At 43.7% G+C, this 26,804-nt stretch overlaps 1 protein-coding gene and 1 long non-coding RNA gene across 7 annotated transcripts in view; one reads left to right on the top strand and one right to left on the bottom strand.

Moving 5' to 3' along the window:
- The window catches only part of CACNA1A (calcium voltage-gated channel subunit alpha1 A), a 351,768-nt gene that overhangs the window by 15,521 nt on the left and 309,443 nt on the right, over nucleotides 1-26,804 (bottom strand). Inside the window, exon 44 of the mRNA XM_077261846.1 lies at nucleotides 6,185-6,223. Within this exon, the coding sequence (XP_077117961.1) occupies nucleotides 6,185-6,223 (39 nt within the window). The remainder of the gene's footprint in view (nucleotides 1-6,184; nucleotides 6,224-26,804) is intronic.
- LOC143774355 (uncharacterized) overlaps nucleotides 1-26,804 on the top strand; it is a 308,203-nt gene that overhangs the window by 106,018 nt on the left and 175,381 nt on the right. The window lies entirely within an intron of this gene.

The raw sequence follows: 26,804 nt of genomic DNA, 5'->3' as shown, positions 1-26,804 counted from the left end.
GTTCTGGTGTTCTGGCACCTCAGGGGCTCTCCCAGTGGGTCTTGGCACCTGCAAACCATAACAGTAAAATCTGGTGCTTCTTGACTTCTGACCTTTGCACTGTGCCTGAAAAATGGTATATGTAGGGTATTGGCACACTTAGTTTGTTGTATAAAAAAATCCTATTAGCCATTAGAAAATTTAAAAACTTGGGGCTAAAACAACATTTTAGTGGTAAAAATGTAATTTATTCTTTCTTCACCGCTCAGTGGTATAAAATTTTGTGAGGCACATGTGGTGACTGCACCCCTGGATGAATTCATTGAGAGGTTTTTGTTGTTCTGGCCCCTCGGTTGCTCTGCCAATGTGACATGGCACCCTCAAACCATTCCAGCAAAACCTGAACTCCAATATGGCGCCTCTTCCCTTCTGAGCTTTGCACTGTGCCTCAAAAGTAGTATTCCCCTACATATGGGGTATCGGTGTACTCAATAGAAATTGCACAACAATTTTTAGGGTCCAATTACCCTTGGTAAAACTAAAAAATTGGGGGCGAAAAGATTATTTTTGTGGAAAAAATATAATTTTTTATTTTTACGGCTCTATGTTATAAACTTCTGTGAAGCACATAGGGGTTGAAAGTGCTCACCACACATCTAGATAAGTTCCTTGGGGAGGTCTAGTTTCTAAAATGGTGTCACTTGTGGGGGGTTTCCACTCTTTAGGCACATCAGGGACTCGCGAAATGCGGCATGACGTTCAATCTCAATTCCAGACAATTTTGTATTGAAAAAGTGAAATGGCGCTCCTTCCCTTCCGAGCCCTGCCATGTGGGGTATCAGCGCACTCAGGACAAATTGCTCAACAACTTTTGGGGTCCAATTTCTCCTGTTACTCTTGGAAAAATTTAAAAATTTGAATCTGAAGTAATTTTTTTGTGAAAAAAGTGAAATGTTCATTTTTTTTAAACATTCCAAAAATTCCTGTGATGCACCTGAAGGGTTAATAAACTTCTTGAATGTGGTTTTGAGCACCTTGAGGGGTGCAGTTTTTAGAATGGTAGAATGATGTAGCTGGCGCACTACAATATATAAACAAACTGATCCAAAGAACATAGGGGGTGCAAGAAAGTGGCTGATAACAATATCAATGAAGAGAAGGAAAAAGAAGCCACTGAAAAATCTGCACACCACCAATTAATGTATCAAAAAAGGAACAACTTTATTGGTAACAAATATTAAAACCAATTAAAAACAATACACAAACAAACTCCCCCATAAGGCCTGTTCAAATACAATTATTGCATAAATAGCATAAACATACATGGTGCTGCATACAATAGCTAATCCTCAGATAACACACACTGGAGTCAATGAAGGTGCATATATCATGTCCATAATCAAGATCCTCAGTCAAAAAGACCCTGCTGGAAACAACCCCTCAGCAGCGTGTAGACCTGCTATCCATAATCACCTACAATGAGGAGGGTAACTCAGCACCCATGTACAGAACAGGACCAGATGGTGGGAGATCCCAACGCGTATCGCGGATACGAAGCGGTCCTTGTAACCGCGATACGCGTTGGGATCTCCCACCATCTGGTCCTGTTCTGTACATGGGTGCTGAGTTACCCTCCTCATTGTAGGTGATTATGGATAGCAGGTCTACACGCTGCTGAGGGGTTGTTTCCAGCAGGGTCTTTTTGACTGAGGATCTTGATTATGGACATGATATATGCACCTTCATTGACTCCAGTGTGTGTTATCTGAGGATTAGCTATTGTATGCAGCACCATGTATGTTTATGCTATTTATGCAATAATTGTATTTGAACAGGCCTTATGGGGGAGTTTGTGTATTGTTTTTAATTGGTTTTAATATTTTTGTTACCAATAAAGTTGTTCCTTTTTTGATACATTAATTGGTGGTGTGCAGATTTTTCAGTGGCTTCTTTTTCCTTCTCTTCATTGTTTTTAGAATGGTGTCACACTTGGGTATTTTCCATCATATAGACCCCTCAAAGTGACTTCAAATGTGATGTGGTCCCTGAAAAAAAAAAATGGTGTTGTAAAAATGAGAAATCGCTGGTCAACTTTTAACCCTTATAACTTCCTAACAAAAAAAATGTTTTGGTTCCAAAATTGTGCTGATGTAAAGTAAACATGTGGGAAATGTTACTTAAGTATTTTGTGAAACATATTTGTGTGATTTAATGGCATGAAAAATCAAAGTTGGAAAATTGCAAAATGTTCAACATTTTCGCCAAATTTCAGTTTTTTTCACAAATAAATGCAGGTAATATCAAAGAAATGTTACCACTATCATGAAGTACTATATACGGTATCACGAGAAAATATCTCAAAATCACCGGGATACGTTGAAGCGTTCCAGAGTTATAACCTCAAAGAGACAGTGGTCAGAATTGTAAAAATTGGCCCGGTCATTAACGTGCAAACCACCCTTGCGGGTAAAGGGGTTAAAAAATAAATAAATTCAGAATAAACTGTTTCTTTCATTGCCTCCTGATGAATATAATAGAAAGTGATCAAAAAGTCACAAAATGGTACCAATAAAAATTACAGTGTGTCACACAAAAAAAATAAGCCCTCATACATGTCCGCTGGTGTAAAATTGTATGTAATAATGAAACATAATCAAAACTATAGGAATTTGGTACCAAATATTTACACTGACCTACAGAATAGAGTTAACACTTTATTTGTGCTGCGGAGTGAATGGGGTAAAATTTAAAACGCAAAACAACAGTAGCAGAATTGCTGTTTATGTACAGTATATTCCTTCCAAGTTAATACTCTTTGGTAATAAGTTATATGTTCCCTAAAATGATTCCACTGACAAACACAAGTTATTCCCACTCCCCCCCAAAAAAAACAAACAAAAAAAAACAAAACCTAAACCCTCATATGACTATATCGCTAAATAGATAAAATTATTATGATTTTTGGAACCTGGCAAAATTGGCTTTTTTTCTGACATTTATAACCTTTTCATGTTGATATAGCTATAATGAGGCCTTGTTTTTACCCACTGAGAGATAGATTTAATTGGTACCATTTTGGGGTACATACTAATTTTCTTTTGTCTTATTATTGCTCTTTCTTGTGGGTGTCCACCCAAAAACATAATTTTTGTCACTTCCTTTTTTTTTTCTTTTGACATTTCTCTTACTGGTTAAATAATTTTAGATTTTGATAGATCGGACTTCTACAGATGCGGCAAAATCCAATATGCTTTTTTTTATTATTATTGTTGTTCTGGGGAAAAAAAACGGTGATTCAAATTTGTATACTTTTTTATTTAATACTTGAAAAACTGTCTTCACTTTTTTTTTAAGTCCCCAAAAGTAATCTTGAACCTATACTTAGACGCCCCGGCAGAATTGCATGGTTTAGATGTCGCTGGCAGTAACTTACAGTGAAATTTAGTGGATTAGCAGCAGTGATCAGAGCGAGCTGTGGTCGGTGCTGTTAGAGGCAGATGCTGAATGTAGGATCCATACAACTGCACAAGGCAAAAAGAGATTAAAGAAGATGTCTACTACTTGGACAACTTCTTAAAATACCCCTCGCTTGGCCCAGATAATATAATTAAACCGATACTCACCTCCCGTGCCAGGGCCGTGCCCGCAGTGTTGGCTCTCTCTCTCCCCGGGGATCTCGTACAGTGTTGTGACACATGATGCCGGTGCACAATGAGCGCTGGCGTCACTGTCCCTGACTTCGGACAAATTGATCATGAAGAGGAAGTCCGTGCTGCAGCCGATCCCGGACTTCCTCTTCATGTTCGATTTGTCTGACGGCGAGGACAGTGATGCCGGCATTGATTGGGCAACGGCGTCACGTGTCACAACACCATACGAGAGCCCTGGGTAAAGCGAGTGCCGACACTGCGGGAACGATGCCGGCACCTGAGGTGGGTATAGACTTTATAATTTTATGGGGGCCAAACGTTTTAATCAAGAAGGGGTTGTCCTAGTAGTTGACAACCTGTTTAATGTCAATGGAAAGAGGAGGGGGGAAGAGTGAGAGGCAGATAGACACACACACAGACTTTGCCCCTGTTAAATAGTGTTTTATCTCACCCTAGAGCTTGGTTCACAGCTACACTGCTTAGTATTGCTGTATAATGTCCTCAGTGCTGCTGCTTCTGCTACACAAAGACAAAAGAGCAAAAATCCCTCATGTCTCTGTGTGTGGTATATGGGAGACATGATAGCAGCAGGTAGAAAATGTAAGCTATATAATGTCTAGAAATAGCGTTATTTTCCAGAGGAGCATTCATGGCATACAAGTCTCCTCACTCTGACATGCCAGGCCTGGCTTGTCACTCTCCACAAGAAGAAACGTTATCCCTTAGATCCCAGTCCAGATCCTCTCACCTAGCCAAATCAGGTCTCATACTTTGCACTGATGAGGAGCAACACCCCGAAACACAGTGTCTGCAAATTAAGATTCTAGTTTGGCTTTTATCCTGTCATATGGCAAGGCTCGTTAAAGGGTCGATATTGACTTTTAGGATTGCTACTTCCTATAGGGGGCACTAGAGTTATAGTCCTCCACTCTGAAGAGGCAATTTGCAGATCCTCATGTACGCACACGACAGCTTATTCTGAAAAGTCAGCTGAAGCTACAGGTACACTTTAAATTATGCAATTTTTACTATCCGGCTGCACAAATTAGGCAAATTAGGGGTATCTTACTGCAAACTGACTATAGATAGAACTCAGACTAAAGTCATAAATAACAGTGTGTCAGATGGACATTTCCTTTAAAAAACAAGAAAGTTTTCACCATCTAATAGCAGAATAAGGGCAGTAGTATTCTCGCCGGAAGCGCTTATCTAAAGTCAGATTAAAGGGGTATTCCAGGAACAAAAAATAACTGGGTACGTGTTTTGTATTTGGTATTATATTTTGCTTGTGTGTCCATTCCTGATGGGTGATTATCCATAGGAGCTTCTGACAGATTATTTTATATAAACATTTAAAACAAGATTCCCGTGATTCCTTGTGTATCCTATGATTAAGGCTCTCTTTACACCAGAAACGCGTCAGGTTTTTAATATGCTGCGCGGATCGCCTTGTTTTTAATGAAAAATAAGGATTTTTCATTTTACATTTATCAGATGTATGTGCCGGATTTGTGCAGGATCGGCACCCGTCTGTTGAAAGTTCCTGATGTGTTTTGATTGACTGACAACATGGTGATCTCCTTTCCTCGCTTTGTTCCTCAGAATAGGTGATATATTCTAGATGGGTGGGGGTCCGAGCACTCAGACTGCCATTGGTAGCCTGAACATGATCGTTTTCTCCCTCGCGGCGCATGTGCGGCTATGCTGCTCAATTCATTCCCTATGTTACTTTGAGATAAAGAAGTGCAGAGCTCGTACTTCTCATTCAGTCCCATAGAGAACGGCTGAGCATGCACACTGCCGCTCCATTCAGAGGGGGGACAAAAATGCCCAATTCAGGCAATTGGAGGGGGTCTTAGAAATCAGGAAATAGTTTTTTGAAACCAGAATACCCCATTAATTTAACAAATGTAAGGTTTGACTTCCAAGTAAGGGTTCATTCAGACGTCCGTTTTTTGCAGGCGAGTTCTGTTGGTGATTTTCACCTAGTATAGTCTATGGGGCAGTTCACGTGTCTGATCTCATTAATAGTCATGCAAAATCGCAGAGATATGTCTCATATTGATTCGAGTATCAGACCAAAATCGGCAATTCAAGTCCGTGCAAAAAATCAAAAAGCACTCAGATGCCCTCTGATTCCTGCCCTCTTCTGATAGACAGAATAAGGCAGAGAAAGTTGTTTTTATTTTCTCATCTGAGAAAAAAATGATGAAACTTGGAAAACTAAGATTAAAATCTGATAAAGCTATGAACAAAATCACTGGTGAAACTCCGACCGTTTTCCTCATACATGAAAAAAAAAAACCCAGACGTCTGAATGAGCCATACAGGAGTGTCCCCGGCCTCCTCGTGACACAGTCAATAAATAATGGAATTCTATACATAGACATATTCCGACATAAACATGTCATCTCTGATTATACAGGATAAACAATACAACGACAGAAAGATCCATATTGACAGCGGGTTAGAGAGACAACAATGTGAGTTGTGACGTGTAGCAATACATGGAGAATAATAAGAATGTGAGAGCATGTTATTGAGGTGTTACATACACTGAGGTTACTCCCTCGGGTTCGGGTTTTCCTTCGCTGCTACAGCAAGACGAGACAGAGAGGAGAGACGAGAAGAAGGGAGAGACCACAGAAGTGCAGGACGGACAGAGAGACAGAAGGACAGACAGCAGGGGGAACAGAGAGAAAGAGAACACAGGTTAACAGCAGTTAGACCGAAACAGTTTCATATACACAGTGTCCACAATCATGGACTAATGACTTGATGTTCACACAACACAAGAGCCACGAGACGAGGACATGAGTGTCACTGAGATAGCGGGAGACATCTTCCTTCCACCATACCACTCTTTTAGACCTATATGCAGTATGTCCGTAATTCCTAATATATCTTTATATCTGCATGAGCTCCACTTTTTTACGTAACGGTGCTCCAAATCGCTCACATATCGAGAAGTTGTCCTGGTTTTTGTTCTTGTGATGTTCTACACATGACCGCTGAGACCATTGATTGGCTGCAGTGGTCACATGTACACCTGAGCTCTGCAGGCAAGTCAACAAAGACAGGCATGGAGCTCGCTGGCGTGCCAGAGAAGATAATGGGGGAATATTGGCTATTTTGTTATCTTATCATGAATCCCTGTAAAGGGAACCTGTCATTTCTAAAAATGTTATTACAGCTAATTCATTGCCTAGTGTGCGGTGACTGTAACAATTTCAGCACCGCCCCAATGACTGGAATCGAGAGGCTGCAGGGAGAATAAAACCTAATTTCCTCCCTGCAGCCACATTTCCAGTACCTCAGCAAAACATGGTTAAAATGCTATTTATCTGCAGATTGGCATTCTATCTGCCGATAAATATATATTTTTAGAGATAATAAGTTCCCCTTAATAATAAAAACTTCTTCATCTTTTTCAAAAAATAATGGGTTCAGTAAATTCACCACAAAATGCTGCTGTTACTGACTACTGCAGTCCTAGAGTTATTCACCCCCTTCATGACAAGCATCTTTAGTATTTAGTAGAACTCCGCTGGCTATTATAACCTGCTGAAAACGTGAGACATAGCCAGACACCAGCCTCTGGCCCATTCCTGTAGGGCAGTGGCCTAAAAAGTTAAAGGAGTTCTACTACAAACAAAACTGCGTTTTAATCAAAAGATCTTGAAATACTGAATTTCAGTACCTTCTGAAGGAAGTGAGAATGACGCGCCCACTGATTGACTGCAGGGCTTCCATGGAATAACAATGTTACGAGAGTCCCAAGAAGAACCAATGCCATCATCACTGTTTTTATACACAGCTTCTGGCAAGGGGGAAAGCATAAATAAATATACTGGTGTCACGGACAGGGACTCGTTAAGCTGCTTCTTTGTGTGAGGTAACACACTTCACTGCCTGTTTGTTTTATCAAAGGAACGAGTGAATCTGTTCATTCACTGGTCCTGTGAGCTCATCTAAATAAAGTGATGCAAAAGCTCAGTGGCCGGCCGCCTAAACTAAGCACATGGCTTATTGTCAAAGTGAAACCTGAGACATCACTGAGTGCTGCCCCAGAGTGAAAGAGGAGGTCAAAAGTTGGTTAAAATAGCAAGTACACTTGGTCTTCAGGTAAAAAGAACAAGCAGGAGGCAGAGGAGCTGGGGCTGCACTCAGTGATGTCTCAGGTTTATTGTATAACGATAAGCTGTGTGCTCAGCTTAGATGTGGGCTGGCCGCTGAACTAGTACTCAATTACGTGATCTATGATGAGCTCACAGGACCGGTGAAACAGCAGATACACTTCTTCCTGGGATAAAACAAACAAGCACAGAAATGTTTTACCTCACACAAAGTCCACCAAGACCTGGTTTCAGAAAAAGTCCCGGAAGATCTAGAGTGACTCTCACAGGTGCCTAGCTTGAACACCAGAGAAAAACTTTGGTGGGATTTGAAGTTGCAGTACCCAAACACAAGAATATTAGTGACCTGGAGGCCACTGTCCATAAGGACTGGGCTAAGATTCCTCGGGGACCCTGCCAGACGCTGGTGTCTGACTAAGCATTACGCATGCAGCAGGTCATAACAGCCAGGAAACCTCTTCTATGCATTAAAGATTCTTGTCACGAAGGGGGTGAATAATTTTGATATTACAGTAGTCAGTAATTGTGACATTTTGGGATGAATTTGGAGAAACCTCTTGTTATATTAGTTGTTTGGTGATATTTACATTGCTCTTGTTTTATATGTTTATTGCAGAAAACTCGCACATTTTAGTAATGAACCTAATTTTCAATGTGCGCTGAATAATTTTGATTGTAGGAGATAAGTGTAAGATTGCTCAGTTCCCAATGCTGGGACTTTGTTTGGTCCCGGAAACTTTCAATGGATCAGCCTTTCGCATGCTAGACCGCTGCTCTATTTAAATAGGGAACGCGGGACCCTTATTATTTATGATTGGTGGAAGTCCTAGTAGGAATCCTAGCGATCTTACATGAATCTCCTAGCCTGTGAATAGGTGACAAGTTTTGATTATGGAAAAACCCCTTGAGGCTGGTGGAATTTTATCGTTTTATAGCTTTGGAGCTTTGCAGTAGAAGAAAAACAGCTCCGACTGCAATAAAGATAGATTAGGACTTTAACATATACAGACTGACCTAAAACTGATCTGGACCTTATAGTGTGATCCCTACTAATGCTGATAATGCCCCCTCGTCCAAGCACAGGAAGCTCCAGGATGGTTTTAACACATCCACAACTCGTTCTCGGGTGCCCAAGTTTTCCTTGCCCTTGGGGAAGGGAGATAAGGCCTTTGCTTGGATAGCATGTGTAGCAAAACAAATGACATGGGTTGAAAATGACAAATGCACATTAAGACAGTGATGAATGTGAATTCCTCGGGAATACTGATGAGCGAGAGTGTTTGCTTAATACAGATTAAAAAATATTCAGAACGGTCAAGCACTTGTGGCCTTGACACATGTCCTTGTATTGACTGGTTTATTTGTATTGCTTTTGTTTCCATGATCGTAGAGGATTTTGTTTTCACACTTTTACTGCACTATTTACCTCTATTTGTTTGAAGGTGTATTGGAAATTGTGTCTGGATCCGACCAGAATCTTATATACAGGGCTCATATAACAGTGCTATTTATTTTTATATGTATATATATATATATATATGTATATATATATATATATATATATATATATATACACACACACACACACACACACACACGATATGTTGATATTTGGAACGTGATTACAGGTGCCACGACTACACTGGGGGAAAGAGGGTGTTGGTCCATATAAATACAGCACTGTACAAAAGTTCTTAGCAAGTATGGAAATAATCCTAAGTACAAATGCTTACAAAAATGGAAGTGTTTATAACTCATCAATGAGCGGGTAAAACAGCGAACCCCCCACCCGAGATAAATGCTGTAAGTGCCACTGTCAGAAAATGACAGCTGTATTTAACAGGTTAACATCCGTGGGCCCAGCTCCGCTGAATGACACAGCCATCATCTCCTGGGAATGGAGGGGGGATCAGCTCCTGAACCTGCTCCATTCATCATCTGCGGACCAATGCCATACATATACGGCGCTGGTCGTTTTAGGGGGTCCTCATTGCCATCTGTATCTCCCAGACAGGACAGTTACAGTTGATAAAAACCTCCCAACTATTAGGGGCTAGAGACCACCCAAAATGTATGTTTCAGTTTAAAACTTCCCTAAACTATTGTAACTCATTAATTATTGATTACATGATTACGCCATCGGCTCTTCTACCTGTCAGATGTTATAATGGCTGCCCGTTTCCTCTAGTATTATACACACTCGTATTCCCATCCCTAAACTTCTGCATAATGCTGCTGCATGTTTCTGCGTTTTCATGTTTGTCCTCTAAGCTAATTGTAGCTAGCAATCTGCCAGTGGATCTATTGTCCAAAACTTCTCCTGTGCTGCACTTATAATCTGGATTGTTTCACCCCAGACCAAATATTATTTCAAGGTCCAATGAGAATGACAAAATGTCATCATATGTTTTCTTTAACAATATAAAGCAAGAAAGCCCATGACAAGCAGTGGGTAAGAAAATAGAAAAGAAAAAGAATAGGAAAAAAAAGAAGAGAGAGGCGGCTTGAGATTTAGAAAATGGAGGGGGCCTGTGGTATAATCTTATAAAACCAAGGCCTCGGTTGCAAGTTGTGGATGATCCATAGCAACCAGATTTTGGTGAATTTGAGATTGTGAGTTATAAGATTACCGGACAGCTTTTCATAGATTAAAAATCTATCCATCTGGATTTAATTTTGTGAAAAAGAGTTTCTTCTGAGCATTATATGCTGATTCTATGCAATGTGAAATATGGGTTCTGATTCCCATTTAGTTATGAGAGGTAGTATAAGGCCACACTCTCATGTTCAGTATTTGGTCAGTAATTTATGTCAATATTTGTAAGCCAAAATCTGGAGAGGAAAAGTATAATAGAAACACGTAATCACTAGTGATAAGCGAGTATGGTCGTTACTCGAGATTTCCGAGCACGGTCGGGTGCTCTCCGAGTATTTGTGAGTGCTCAGAGATTTAGTTTGTGTCGCCTCAGCTGCATGATTTACAGCTACTAGCCAGCCTGAATACATGTGGGGATACCCTAACAAACAGGCAACCCCCATGTGTATTCAGCCTTTCTAGCAGCCCCAAATTATGCAGCTGCGGCGACTCAAACTAAATCTCCGAGCACGCCCAAAATACTCGGAGAACACCCGAGCATCCTCAGAAATCTCGGGTAACAACTAGTGATGAGCGAATATACTCGTTGCTCGGGTTTTCCTGAGCACGCTCTGGTGGTCTTCAAGTATTTGTGACTGCTCGGAGGTTTAGATTTTGTTGATGCAGCTGCATGATTTACAGCTGCTAGCCAGCCTGAATACATGTGGGGGTTGCCTGGTTGCTAGGGAATCCCCACATGTAATCAAGCTGGCTAGCAGCCGTAAATCATGCAGCTGAGGCGAAGAAAACTAAATCTCCGAGCACTAAAAAATACTCTGAGACCACCCGAGCAACGAGTATACTCGCTCATCACTAGTAACGACCATACTCGCTTATCACTAGAAATCACTTCTGCATTAATCACCCACTCCTGATTTTGGCTTACAAATACTGATGTTAAATACTGAACAAATACTGAACATGTGAACGTGGCCTTAATGAGAGAGGAGAGGAGACTGAACAGTCCCGGCTGGAGTAAGAATTGTGGGGTAGCGAACGCCGCCACACGTCATGAATTTGATGATCGTCAGTTGCATCTCCCCATCCCGCCCCTGCTCCATCTACTTTGCCACTTTGCTGTAGCTCTGCGAAAATGTTGTAGAGCTCTAAAAGTTGCAACATTTTAGTGCAGCCTCGAGTTTTATGCAACTAGGGAGAGGCCTGTCAATCCGCATTAGTGGCAAACATTTTAGAAGCCTTTTCATAATAGTGCATCTTTGAAGTTTGATCACTCAAAGCACCAGTTTTTGTTGTAATATTACTATTACTAGTGAGGAGCGAATATACTAGTTGCTCAGGTGGTCTCCGAGTATTTGTGACTGCTCGGAGATTTAGTTTTTGTTGACGCAGCTGCATTATTTACGGCTGCTAGCCAGCCTGAGTACATGTGGGGGTTGCCTGGTTGCTAGGGAATCCCCACATGTACTCAGCCTGTCTAGCAGCTGTAAATCATGCAGCTGAGGCGATGAAAACTAAATCTCCGAGCACACACAAATACTTGGAGACCACCCGAGCGTGCTCAGGAAAACCCAAGCAATGACTATATTCGCTCATCACTAAATATTACCATAAAATTATATATCATTGGAAAGATAGTTTAGCGTAGGATGCAATGCAACAAATTTTCTGAAAAAATTAATAGTAGAACAGCAGCTATAAACAAGAAAAGGGAAGCACATACAAAAAAATAACAAATATTCAAAGCTCTTCAGCATGTAAGTACTTAGTTGGGAAAACTTTAGCCTTAAAGGCAGCAACATAACGATCGCAGTCACAGGAGATGCAACTGCAACCAGAGACAGACGTAATGGGGGGAGCACTTGGATCCGTAGGCAGACACTGCATTTAACTGTATCCATGTTTTTATAAAAGGAATGGTGGAGCAAAGAGCTCTTGGCTTCCTGCTCGGCCACCTGTATTGGTAAAGTCATAGGCTGCTTAAGGCCTGCGTCTCACTAGAGCTCGGTTGTATGGAGGAACACAGACGGTACAGTGACATCGCATCATCGTGCTTCCTGCCCTTGGTTGCAGGGAGAAGAGAGAACATTTCACTGCTTATCATGGGAGCGGGGTGAGGTGAGTTTTTTAAACTGAGAATTGGCGCATAGGATCTATGAGTGGAGGCAAAAAAGGGGAAATTGCTTTTGTACAAGGGCAAAGAGGGCATTATTGTATGGGGGCACAAATGGGGCATTAATATATTATAGAAGCACAATGAGGGACAACCTTGTATTTTCACTATCCTACAACCCAAAACAAATGTTCAGCACATTTAACTCTCTTCTCCGCCCACCACTGCCACCTCCAACTCCCTTCATCTCTTCCGAGGACTTTGCCACCTACTTCAAAAACAAGATCGACCAAACAAGGCAGACCTTTACTTGTCCACCACCCCAACCACTCCATATACCAGACCTCTGCCCTTCCCTAATAACCTCCCTCTCCAACATCACTGAAGCTTACTTGCCTCTTTTCAAAATCACACCTCACCACCTGTGCACTTGACCCCATCCCTTCCCACCTGCTCCCCAACCTCACTAACACGCTTATTCCAGCCCTAACACATCTCTTTAACCTATCGCTCTCTTCAGGTACCTTCCCCTCTGGCTTCAAACATGCCACCATCACACCCATCCTCAAAAAAACTAACCTTGACCCAACTGCTATGCCCAGCTATCGCCCCTTATCACTGCTCCCGTTTCTTCAAAACTCTTTGAGCAGCATGTCCATGCTCAACTTTCCTCCCAACTCTCATCTAACTCTCTCCTTGACAACCTCCAATCTGGCTTCCGCCCCCAACACTCCACCGACACTGCCCTGACAAAAATTACTAATGACTTAGTCACAACCAAAACTAACAGACAGTTCTCCATCCTCCTCCTTCTTGACCTGTCCTCTGCTTTCGACACAGTTGATCACTGCCTACTGCTACAGATTCTTTCTTCCCTTGGAATCAAAGACCTTGCCCTGTCCTGGATTGCCTCATACCTGTCCAACCGCACATTTAGCGTTTCCCACTCCCACACTACCTCCTCATCCTGCCCTCTCTCTGTTGGAGTCCCTCAAGGCTCTGTCCTAGGGCCCCTACTTTTTTCCATCTATACCCTTGGCCTAGGACAACTCAAAGTCCCATGGCTTCCAGTACCACCTGTATGCAGACGACACTCCGATCTACCTCTCTGTGATTCTGGACAGCAGGGAGGTGACATCTGGGCCAAAGTGTCTGTCAGCCATATCCTCCTTCTTCACCTCTTGCTTCCTAAAACTCAATATAGACAAAACCGAATTCATCATCTTTCCCCCACCTCACGTATCTCCCCTACCCGATCTATCTATTATGGTAAACGGCATCACGCTCTCTCCCGCACCTGAAATCCGCTGCCTCGGGGTAACTCGACTCTGCCCTGTCCTTCAAATCTCAGGTCCAAGCTCTTGCCACCTCCTGTCGCCTCCAACTCAAAAATATTGCCAGAATCCTTTCCTTCCTCAGCCCACAATCTATCAAAACTCTTGTGCATGCTCTCATCATCTCCCGCCTCGATTACAGCAACACCCTCCTTTGTGGCCTCCCAACTAACTCTCTTGCACCACTTCAGTCTGTCCTCAACTCTGCTGCCCGCCTAATCCACCTCTCTCCTCGCTACTCCCCTGCTTCTCCCCTCTGCAAATCCCTCCACTGGCTCCCAATTCCCCAACTAATCCAGTTCAAACTACTAACACTGATCTACAAAGCCATCCACAACCTGTCCCCTCCCTATATCTCTGAACTAATCTCCCACTATCTTCCCTCACGTAATCTTCGATCCTCCCAAGACCTCCTACTCTCCTCCACACTTATTCGTTCCTTACACAATCGCCTCCAAGATTTCTCCCGAATATCCCCCATCCTCTAGAATTCCATGCCTCAATACGTCCGATTATCCACCACCCTCGGATCCTTCAGACGGAACCTGAAAACCCATCTCTTCAGGAAAGCCTACAGCCTACAATAACCATGCCGCTGCCTCACCACCGCCAGAGCCGCCACCTCACCACCGCCAGAGCCGCCGCCTCACCTCACCACCACCAGAGCCACCGCCTCACCACCGCCAGAGCCGCCGCCTCACCACCGCCAGAGCCGCCGCCTCACCACCGCCAGAGCCGCCGCCTCACCAACGCCAGAGCCGCCGCCTCACCACCGCCAGAGCCGCTGCCTCACCCCTACCTTCTGTCTCTTCCCCATTATCTCATAGAATGTAAGTCTGCAAGGACAGGGATCTCTCCCCTCTGTACCAGTCTGTCACTGTAAATCTGTTTACTGTAAACGATATCTATAACCCTGTATGTAACCCCTTTCTCATGTACAGCACCATGGAATTAATGTTAAAAAGAATCAAGATGTGGATGGTATAAAGTTGTCGTGGTGGTCTGAGCCGGATAGAGGAGAAGAAGGGAAATTAATTGAGTCATCGAGAACCTCACTGGTGAGTTACTGGATTTATCTGTACATTATACACATATACGGTATGTATAACTGGTATGTAAGAAAGGTAAGGAAAACACCAGTGCTTCCACTTACAACAGAAGTACTGGGTGTGAGTGTATGATAGGAATCGAGGGCAGCGGCCAGTAACAGTGAATTTGCACACTTACTTATTAATATCAATAGTATAACAGTGATTTTTTGTATTAATAAAAGAGGGAAATATATCTTAATAGAACTCGGCAGGGCCACGGCGGTCCGCACATCCAAACAACAACCTGGTGGTTGAGGAGGAGGGGATGGCAGGTCTAAAAGTCGCCCCAGAGCCCATAGGACTCTAGTTATGTCCCTGCTTTAAAGGAAATGATAACTTGTTGATCAGTGGGTTCTAACTGGTGGGACCCTCAGAATGGGGAGCTTTTAGTCCCAACAGTAGTACGCATGATGGACTGCTGCTCCGTTCACTCACTATGTGGCTACTGAGTGCTGCACTTATTTTTTCCATAGTTCCCATAAGAAATGGATAGAGCAGCAGTAGGGTGTCCAAATTGCAGATCCATTTGTAATGGAGATAAAAGTTCTCCATTCTCCCGATCGGTGTAGGTCACAGTGGTTGGACACTTACCTATCAGCAAGTTTCCATCAATCCTATGGATAGGTGATCACCTTTTTTCACTGGACAACGCCTTACCATGGAGTGAACCACGTTTTATCGATGTTATACTGTGAGGCAAAGATTGTTTTAGTGCTTCTATCAATTGTGTTTTGCTCCTTGGTTGCTTCTTGAATAAGCCCCATAAATCTTCAATGGGGTTAAGGCCAGGGCAATATACAGGCCATGCTATCATTGTAATATGATTATCCTGAAACTACATTTTGCACACAGCAGCATGACATGGAGTTGAATCCTGGTGAATTATAAAGACTTCATTATCCTGGTAATGTACAGAAGGCTTCAACTCTGGCTCACGTATTCTACTTATCTATATTTTGGAATTTACAGTCCATACAGTTTGCTGTCAAATATCCTCATATAATAACACTAACTAGGTGCTCCATGGTAGGTGTAATGCCATCCGGGGTCTACTCTTCTCTTTTTCCTTATGTACTTTATGCCATCATTAATGAACAGAGAGATAACAGTCTCATCACTCAAGATGATCCTGTCCCATTCTTCCTCTGTCCAGTTAACATAGATTTTAGCCATCTGTAGTTTTGTAGGGGGTCTGCCCTGCCAAGAACACAATTACACAGTGACTTTAAGAGACAAGGCTCCCCTCTGATTTGTATGCACTTGGACTTGTCCTTTTCCTCCTTCAGCTTGCTGTGTGTTGGGGGAACAAGAAGCAGAAAGTGTTTAATCCGGAAGTGAGGTACTGTTCCATGTGTCACGAAGAGAGTACAATTAGGGTGTCTGAACACTGAGAGACTGTTAAGTGAATTAGCTGCTTTAAAGGAGAAGATAGTGCCTGCTTAACGCAGGATGAGCTAGCAGGATTGTGTTAGAAGGAAAGAGTCGCATAGCACAGCCAAGTCAATTTTCCCTGTAACCTAAAGGAAGAGTGCCACACAGCTAACTAGGCTCCACTACATCAGGACCCAGCCTAAGCTAACCGATTTTGTCCTCAGCGCTGCAGAACTGTGAGCGTGACACCGGTGTTCAACTGTGTTAGGGTTTAGAGCAGGTTTGTCTAGTTAGGACACTGTAGCAGCACAGCCTGATTATTGGAAGTGAGGTAGGAATTTAGAAGAGAGTAGTGTACAGAAAGTGTTTATACTGTTTGTATTGAAGTTTGCATTGCCATAGCTGGAGCACAGCTTGTGTGAAACATTCCAGATATTTCTCTTTGCATTTAAAATTACTGTTATCATTATACGAACCGTTCTTATATTCCAGCATAAAATTCTCTGTCTATAAATAAAGCCAGTGTTTTTGCCTCCTCATGTACTGTACCCTATTCGAGTCCTGCCCAGCGAGGTCACTCTGGCACCGCTTCAAGCGCAGGGTATGACCACAGAGATGGAGGCAGCCAACAGCAATGATAGTGAATACCGTAGGCAATGGTGGAACACCTGCAAGGGCCCTTCCTATGGGTACGTTGGTTATCGTATTGCACAATTTTGACTGCCAGAATATGCCACATTCTGACTGGGTGACCAGATAGCAGAGTGCCGCTAAGATTTATAATGTCATCCCAGAGGTACAAGTGGAGATCGCTCTGGATGCCCTGGAGGGTGAGGCCTGCAGAAACGTCTTCCTGCAAATGGAAGCCATGCGTAACACCTTGAAAGAGATAGTGAAATTTCTGGAGGAGATATACTGTGAAACAGCTAGTGTGGAGCATCTACAGGCAAAGTTCTTTTAGTAGCTACAGTGGGAAGGGGAAGCAGTCTCCCAATATGCCAAGGTGCTACCGGAAGTACTAACTGTGGTGTGGAAGGAGGAGGCTCTGATCAGAGTAGCACACAATCTACAGAGATCCCTGAATATTATGCAAGAGAAGTTGACTGAAATGGAAAAGCTGATGGGGACCAGCACTGCCCCTGAGGCCGCCTACCAGACCCAGCAATATCCCTATCGGGCCTTCACCCAGGCTCCCTAAATTGAGCCTCCCTATGCAAGTCTGCTGAACCCCTATGTATATATAACTTGGCACACTCGAGTGGATGAGGTGAATGAAATTTAATGTGATGAGAAACACATACAGTAGTCACAACAACAAACGTTTCGGTCTGTCAAGACCTTCATCAGTGTGCTATGAGCATTAAAGAGAGGATGTGTGGATTGACACAATCACTAGAGTGGTAATCAGTGTACGTAATTATTGCTGAGGACCTGGAAAACAAAGTCCGTCACATGGCGAATCAGAGAACTTGTGGGGGCATGTGTCCACTCTAGTGATTGTGTCAATCCACACATCCTCTCTTTATTGCTCATAGCACACCGATGAAGGTCTTGACAGACAGAAACGTTTATTGTTGTGACTACTGTATGTATTTCACATCACATTAAATTTCATTCACCTCATCCACTCGAGTGTTCCAAGTTATATAAACTAAGTTACAAGGTTTGGGAACCTACTTTAGGCACCTCCCCCACTGGCAGTGTAAGCATTTTGTTCTTAACTGCTCAACCCCTATGCCTGTGTTTGGACTATTTCACCAAGTTCCTCAATATCCTCCACGAGCGGGCCCTTGTCCTGAGCTGATCTATCCGGGACCCCGGCATCCTCCACCGATGCCAGCTAGTCATGTTCTAAGGGTGCCTTCTGCACGCAGGCGTAGAAAGGATCGTCAGGACACACAGTGTTGGCAATGTGGAAGTAGAGGACACTTCGCTAGAGGGTGTCGGAGTGATTTGCAAGGACATCCAGAACCGCTGTTAAAATTCTGGTCCTCGCAGTAATGGGACACACTGAGGGGGAGGTAGAGGGACAAGTCATCCAGCACAACTCCAAACATCTGGTTGCAGGGTGTCCCATCCTGTGAGCTTAATTTAAAGGCATGCCAGTTGACTGCTTAGTGGATACCAGGTCACAGGTAACGACCATGCCTGAGTCGTACTTGAAATGTTACTTTCAAATCGATGGCCAAGCCACAGCAGGAGACGCTGATCTGGTTAGCAATGGCTAATCAGCAACCGATTCCCGTCACAGGGGGTCGTGTGAATGAAGGTGTGGCTATGTGGACAAGATGTGGGAAGAAAAGGCATCCTGACGGTTCTCGAGCCATTCAAAGAAGATGTAACAGTGATAATGGGCATGAACATCCTGCAAGAGTTGGACCAGATCATGTTCATTAAATGGGGGCCTGGCTACTGGAAACAGGCCACGCCACACAAACCCACCCAGAAGGCATTCCAACTGCTGATCCGTATTTGTGAGACACAGAAGAGCGTCCTGGTACAGCAGTCTGTAGGAGTTATTCAAGTTTATCTCACCTCCTGTTGGGAGACAATCCTGCCACTGCCTGTGAGAACATTCAGAAACATTGAAGGTATGTAGGTGGTCATTGAACCGATGGGCTAGGAGAAGTAGGTCAGTATGCCCTGGTAGCCTCTACATTGGCATTGGTCCATAGTCGATCAGTACCCATCAAAGCTGTGAATGTGGGACAGAGAGAAGTCTGCTTAAAACCAGGAGTGGAGCTAGCTCATGTGTATCTACATCAAGGCGAAGTGCTGAGTCGGAAATAAGTGACCCTAGCCCTTGTAGGTGATGCCTTCTGGACCCTGGTAGTGACAGCCAAAACAGAAGAGGCCCCAATTCTGGAATGGAATGGGCCAGCTATCTTGGCCAAAATGGGGGTGGATGTGAAGTCTTTCGATCCGGATCGTATACAAGCAGCTGAAGCCATGGCCGCCACGCAGATGACTTCGGCTGCACAAATGCAGGGGACAGGGGACACCTCTCCGATCCGAGAAAGATATTGACAGATACCCCCCAAGCTGTACTAGGAGGTGAAGATGTTGTTGAAACAGATATTTGACTCTGATTCATACCCTCTGCCTCGCATTGAGGAGTCCTTGACCGCCCTAGAGAAGGCGAAATATTCCTACCCTCTGGATCTAGCTAGCGGGTAATGGCAGATAACGGTGGCTGACAAAGACAAGGCAAAGGCAGCATACAAACTCCCCATGGGACTGGTTGAATTGGACAATCCAATGCACCAGGTACGTTCCAATGGCTGATGGAGAAGTGCCTGGGCACCTGAACTTTAAAGCCACTCTCTCTCTATATATATAGCCTCTCTCTCTCTTTCTATATATATATATATATATATATATACCAAGATGTGGGAGATTAGTACAGAATCGGGGAACCTTACCCCTATAACAGTGTCAGCAGCAGATCCCCCCACACCCCTAAAACAATGCATCATAACCACATTTTTTGCTTGAATTTTGATTTCTATTTTTCTCCTCTAAAAACTAGGTGCATCTTATAGTCCAAAAAATACAGTAACTTCTTTGGTGATGTTTCCATTCATTTTTCTTCTAATTTCATGATGTGTAGCTTTATTTGCTTCTTTGTTTTTTCTATATATAAATACAGGTCCTTCGCAAAAAATTAGCATATAGTGTTAAATTTCATTATTTACCATAATGTAATGATTACAATTAAACTTTCATATATTATAGATTCATTATCCACCAACTGAAATTTGTCAGGTCTTTTATTGTTTTAATACTGATGATTTTGGCCTACAACTCCTGATAACCCAAAAAACCTGTCTCAATAAATTAGCATATCAAGAAAAGGTTCTCTAAACGACCTATTACCCTAATCTTCTGAATCAACTAATTAACTCTAAACACATGCAAAAGATACCTGAGGCTTTTAAAAACTCCCTGCCTGGTTCATTACTCAAAACCCCCATCATGGGTAAGACTAGCGACCTGACAGATGTCAAGAAGGCCATCATTGACACCCTCAAGCAAGAGGGTAAGACCCAGAAAGAAATTTCTCAACAAATAGGCTGTTCCCAGAGTGCTGTATCAAGGCACCTCAATGGTAAGTCTGTTGGAAGGAAACAATGTGGCAGAAAACGCTGTACAACGAGAAGAGGTGACCGGACCCTGAGGAAGATTGTGGAGAAGGACCGATTCCAGACCTTGGGGAACCTGAGGAAGCAGTGGACTGAGTCTGGTGTGGAAGGAAATGGGCTACAGGTGCCGCATTCCCCAGGTAAAGCCACTTTTGAACCATAAACAGTGGCAGAAGCGCCTGACCTGGGCTACAGAGAAGCAGCACTGGACTGTTGCTAAGTGGTCCCAAGTACTTTTTTCTGATGAAAGCAAATTTTGCATGTCATTCGGAAATCAAGGTGCCAGAGTCTGGAGGAAGACTGGGGAGAAGGAAATGCCAAAATGCCTGAAGTCCAGTGTCAAGTACCCACAGTCAGTGATGGTGTGGGGTGCCATGTCAGCTGCTGGTGTTGGTCCACTGTGTTTCATCAAGGGCAGGGTCAATGCAGCTAGCTATCAGGAGATTTTGGAGCACTTCATGCTTCCATCGGCTGAAATGCTTTATGGAGATGAAGATTTCATTTTTCAGCACGACCTGGCACCTGCTCACAGTGCCAAAACCACTGGTAAATGGTTTACTGACCATGGTATTACTGTGCTCAATTGGCCTGCCAACTCTCCTGACCTGAACCCCATAGAGAATCTGTGGGATATTGTGAAGAGAAAGTTGAGAGACGCAAGACCCAACACTCTGGATGAGCTTAAGGCCGCTATTGAAGCATCCTGGGCCTCCATAACATCTCAGCAGTGTCACAGGCTGATTGCCTCCATGCCACGCCGCATTGAAGCAGTCATTTCTGCCAAAGGATTCCCGACCAAGTATTGAGTGCATAACTGAACATTATTATTTGATGGTTTTTTTGTTTGTTATTAAAAAACACTTTTATTTGATTGGACGGGTGAAATATGCTAATTTATTGAGACAGGTTTTTTGGGTTATCAGGAGTTGTAGGCCAAAATCATCAGTATTAAAACAATAAAAGACCTGACAAATTTCAGTTGGTGGATAATGAATCTATAGTATATGAAAGTTTAATTGTAATCATTACATTATGGTAAATAATGAAATTTAACACTATATGCTAATTTTTTGAGAAGGACCTGTATATATATATATATATATATATATATATATATATATATATATATATATATATCGATTTTCTTGTCTAATTGCTGTAATATTACAAATTCTTTCATGAAAAGTGTAACACTCTGCATTAATGCATCTTTCCAATAATAAATAATTTTATGGTAGTATTATTATTACAAAAAAAAAAACCTAACTGGTGTTCTTGAGTGATCAAATGACAAAAATGTACTTTTTTCAAAAGTTTTCCAACAATTTAGACCACTAAAGTAGCTGAGCCATCAGAGACCGGTGTTTTAGACTAGTCCTTTGTTCCGCAACTACGACGCAGCACTTCAGAATAAAACGTTGATGCAGAAGCCGGTCTCTAATTTATGCTGCTTGTAGTTCTTCTGGCAGAATTATTCAACTTACAGATTCAATTTAATTAATAATAATAATAATAATAAAAGCGTAATATATAATTAGCCCCCCCTGATCAGCAGAACTTCAGTTGAAGTTCAGACGCAGTAATGCCCCTATACCAGAACAGAATATGGCCGGCTGCACACGAGCGTATGAAAAGTCGTCCGAGTTTCATCCAAAAACTCAGACAATTTTTTTTTACATCCCTGTGACTTCCGTATGCGCTTCTTTTTGATATAATTACATTAACACATGTACCTCATCGAATACATTTTCCTTGGTTTATAATAGAAATATATCTGTAATAATCAGATGCCGCTCGGATGTTCCGTGTGGGGTCCGATTTTTTTTTTTCTCGCACCCATAGACTTGAATGTGTAAGTCTCATCCGAAACTCGGATAACAGTAATGCACACTGTGTTTTTTTTGGGGATTGGATTGAGAAAAAAAATTGTTCATATAAGCAGCCCCAGTGAATAACATGGGTCAGTGTGCTGTGTGCGATCCGATCACAAATCATACAGCCACGGCCGACTAACTAATATGTTCTGGGGGGAGATATGGTGGGAACAAACTACTAGCATTGTACAAGTGATCTCTGCCAGTGTCAGTGTGTATATAGGTTATAATCATGGATGGCCTGGATGTCACATATGTATAATGCAGTCCATGCAGGAGTGAAGCATGTACCCCAAATAACCGGACTATATAGATGCAGCAGGTTGTCACTGTGACATAAGTAAGCTAGGGAAAACCAATCATTTATCGGAAAGCAGGTGAACAACAAATTCTGCTCTGCTACATCTGTATGTTACACCCATGTCATGCAAATACAAACATCGGTAAATAAATAAATAAATAATGTATCATAGCTGAACACGGTGAAAAATGCATATGACAAGCAGTAATTAACACTGTGCCTAAAACCTCTAGAGCAGGGAGAGCAGGATATACGGCATTACCAGGGGAGCACGCCATGAACTCCGCTCTAATATTGGGCATATGGAAGCATTGGGGAGGGAAATCATTTTCTTGGGACCCTCTTCTGTTAGAGCAAAGTGCTGCTATCTTAGAGCTGTGTTCTCTCTGGCGGGTACAGCCCATCCATGCACATTTATTTGGCCACAAATGTCTCTCTGATGCCAACTGCATTGCTAGCCACAACTATATAGAATATATAGACTGGTCCAACAATCTGTCCATCCATTCCCTGCACTACATTTTTACATACCGTATTTAAAGTTGCTATCAATTTTTTTTTCATACTCCTCAATTGCAAATTAGGTTTATTAGTAAAATTCTCAAACTTTCTACTGTTTTCAATAAGCCAATCAAACACAAACAATGGAAATAGCTGAACACAACTAATCTGACAACTGGTTTCTCCAAATTCACCACAAAATGTCACTTTTACAAAATACTGCAGTCTCAGAATTATTCACCCCTTTATGACTAGCGACTAAAGTACTTAGAAAAGCCCCTCTGGCTGTTATGACCTGCTGCACGTGTGATGCATAGTCAGGCAGCGATCCTTACGAATATTAGCCCATTCTTTATGGGGAATGACTTCCAGTTCGTTAATATTCTTGAATTTGTGTGGTGGAACCACAGTCTGAAAATTCATCCACGTATTTTCTATGGGGTAGAAGTCAGCGGAATGTGACGGCCACTCCAGGATCTTCCAAGTCGGCAGTGGACTGTGAGGTGTGAGTTGTGATCATTATTCTGTTGGAGGTCCAATGAGGCTCAAGCTTCAGCTTCATCACAGAAGACATGACTTTTTCTTCTACGATTCCTGACACGTGGATGAATCCATCTTGCCCTCCAAACACTGCAGGTTTCCAGTGCCAGAGGAAGTAAAGAAAGCAGTCCCAGAGCATCGCTGAGCCCCCGCTGTGCTTCCCAGTAATGATCACCAAGCGCCCGCTGTGCTTCACTGTACTCATTACCGATCCCCCGCTGTGCTTCACTGTACTCATTACCAAGCCCCCGCTGTGCTGCACTGTACTCATTACCGAGCCCCCGCTGGCTTCACTGTAATCATTACTGAGTCCCCACTGTGCTTCACTGTAATCACTGAGCCCCAACTGTGCTTCACTGTAATCATCACCGAACCCCAACTGTGCTTCACTGTAATCACCAAGCCCTAACTGTGCTTCACTGTAATCACTGAGCCCCCGCTGTGCTTCATTTTAATCACCAAGCCCCCACTGTGCTTCACTGTAATCCTTACTGAGCCCCGCTGTGCTTCACTGTAGTCATCACTGAGCCTCCGCTGTGCTTCACTGTAATCACCGAGCCCCGCTGTGCTTCACTGTAATCACCGAGCCCCCGCTGTGCTTCACTGTAATCATCACTGAACCCCCGCTGTGCTTCACTGTAATCACCGAGCCCCCGCTGTGCTTCACTGTAATCATCAACGAACCCCCACTGTGCTTCACTGTAATCATCACTGAACCCCCGCTGTGCTTCACTATAATCAACGAACCCCCACTGTGTTTCACAGTAATCATCACCGAGCCCCTGCTGAGCTTCATTGTAATCATGAGCCCCCCGCTATGCTTTGCTGTAATCACCGAGCCCCCACTGTGCTTCGCTGTAATCATCACCGAACCCCGACTGTGCTTCACTGTAATCACCGAGCCCCGCTGTGCTTTACTGTAATCATCACCGAGCCCCGACTGTGCTTCACTGTAATCACCAAGCCCTAACTGTGCTTTACTGTAATCATCACCGAGCCCCCACTGTGCTTCACTGTAATCCTTACTGAGCCCCGCTGTGCTTCACTGTAGTCATCACTGAGCCTCCGCTGTGCTTCACTGTAATCACCGAGCCCCGCTGTGCTTCACTGTAATCACCGAGCCCCCGCTGTGCTTCACTGTAATCATCAACGAACCTTGTTGTGAATTCTGCTCTTGGGTTCCCTCCGGTGGTTGTTGGTAGTAATGCAGTTGTCCCTGGGTTGCAATCCTGGGCAGGTGTCCCTGCTGATTGCAGCTCTGACTGGGATATTTAGGTGTGCAGGATTAATTAGCCCTTGCCAGTTGTCCATTGTTCTTGGAGGTTTTGCATCTCTGTCTGGTTCCTCCAGCCCTGCTGCCAAATCAGCAAAGATAAGTGTCTGGTTTTGTTTCTACAGCACACATGCTGTGTGCTTTACAATTCAGTACTATTCAATGTTTTTTCTTGTCCAGCTTAGACTGTGTTTGGATATTTCAGTCAAGTTGGATTCTCAGGAGATGCAGATATACATTCCATGTCTTTAGTTAGATGGTGGAATTTTTGTATTATCTGCTGTGGATATTTTTAGGGTTTTAATACTGACCGCTTAGTATTCTGTCCTATCCTTTCCTATTTAGCTAGCGTGGCCTCTTTTGCTAAATCCTGATTTCTGCCTGCGTGTGTCTTTCCTCTAATACTCACAGTCAATATTTGTGGGGGGCTGCCTATCCTTTGGGGTTCTGCTCTGAGGCAAGATAGAATTCCCATTTCCATCTATAGGGGTATTTAGTCCTCCGGCTGTGTGGAGGTGTCTAGGATGTGTTAGGTACACCCCACGGCTACTTCTAGTTGCGGTGACAGTTTAGGGTTTGCGGTCAGTACAGGTTCCACCTACTCCTGAGAAAGTCTCATGCGGCTCCAAGTTCACCAGATCATAACAGAACCCCCACTGTGCTTCACTGTAATCATCACTGAACCCCCGCTGTGCTTCACTATAATCAACGAACCCCCACTGTGTTTCACAGTAATCACCGAGCCCCGACTGTGCTTCACTGTAATCACCAAGCCCTATCTGTGCTTCACTGTAATCATTGAGCCCCCGCTGTGCTTCATTTTAATCATCACCAAGCCCCCACTGTGCTTCACTATAATCCTTACTGAGCCCCGCTGTGCTTCACTGTAGTCATCACTGAGCCTCCGCTGTGCTTCACTGTAATCACCGAGCCCCGCTGTGCTTCACTGTAATCACCGAGCCCCCGCTGTGCTTCACTGTAATCATCAACGAACCCCCACTGTGCTTCACTGTAATCATCACTGAACCCCCGCTGTGCTTCACTATAATCAACGAACCCCCACTGTGTTTCACAGTAATCACCGAGCCCCTGCTGAGCTTCATTGTAATCATGAGCCCCCCGCTATGCTTCGCTGTAATCACCGAGCCCCCACTGTGCTTCGCTGTAATCACCGAGCCCCCGCTGTGCTTCACTGTAATCACCGAGCCCCCGCTGTGCTTCACTGTAGTCATCACTGAGCCCCCACTGTGCTTCACTGTACTCATCACCGAGCCCCCGCTGTGCTTCACCGTAATCATCACCGAGCCCCCGCTGTGCTTCACTAATCACCGAGCCCCGACTGTGCTTCACCGTAATCACCGAGCCCCCGCTGTGCTTCACTGTAATCACTGAGCCCCGACTGTGCTTCACTGTAATCACCGAGCCCCCGCTGTGCTTCACCATAATCACCGAGCCCCTGCTTTGCTTCACTGTAATCATCACCGAGCCCCCGGTGTGCTTCACTGTAGTCATCACTGAGCCCCCACTATGCTTCACTGTAATCACCTAGCCCCCGCTGTGCTTCACTGTAATCACCAAGCCCCCGCTGTGCTTCACCGTAATCATCACCGAGCCCCCACTGTGCTTCACTGTAATCATCACCGAGCCCCCACTGTGCTTCACTGTAATCATCACCGAGCCCCCACTGTGCTTTACTGTAATCATCACCGAGCCCCCACTTTGTTTCACTGTAATCACTGAGCCCTCGCTGTGCTTCACTGTAGTCATCACCGTGCCATCATCATGCTTGTGCTTTTGGGTCTGTAGACATGATGTTTTCGAGTTCGGACAGGAAGATATTCAGCATTTATTATGTTCCTTACTGTGTAAACTGAAAACTCAGTGTCTGCTGCTGCTCGACCACTGG

This window comes from Ranitomeya variabilis, chromosome 5, assembly GCF_051348905.1.
Source record: "Ranitomeya variabilis isolate aRanVar5 chromosome 5, aRanVar5.hap1, whole genome shotgun sequence".
Classification (NCBI taxonomy): Eukaryota; Metazoa; Chordata; class Amphibia; order Anura; family Dendrobatidae; genus Ranitomeya; species Ranitomeya variabilis.
Note: the sequence above shows the minus strand (reverse complement) of the source record. Positions and strands in the feature narration are given on the sequence as shown.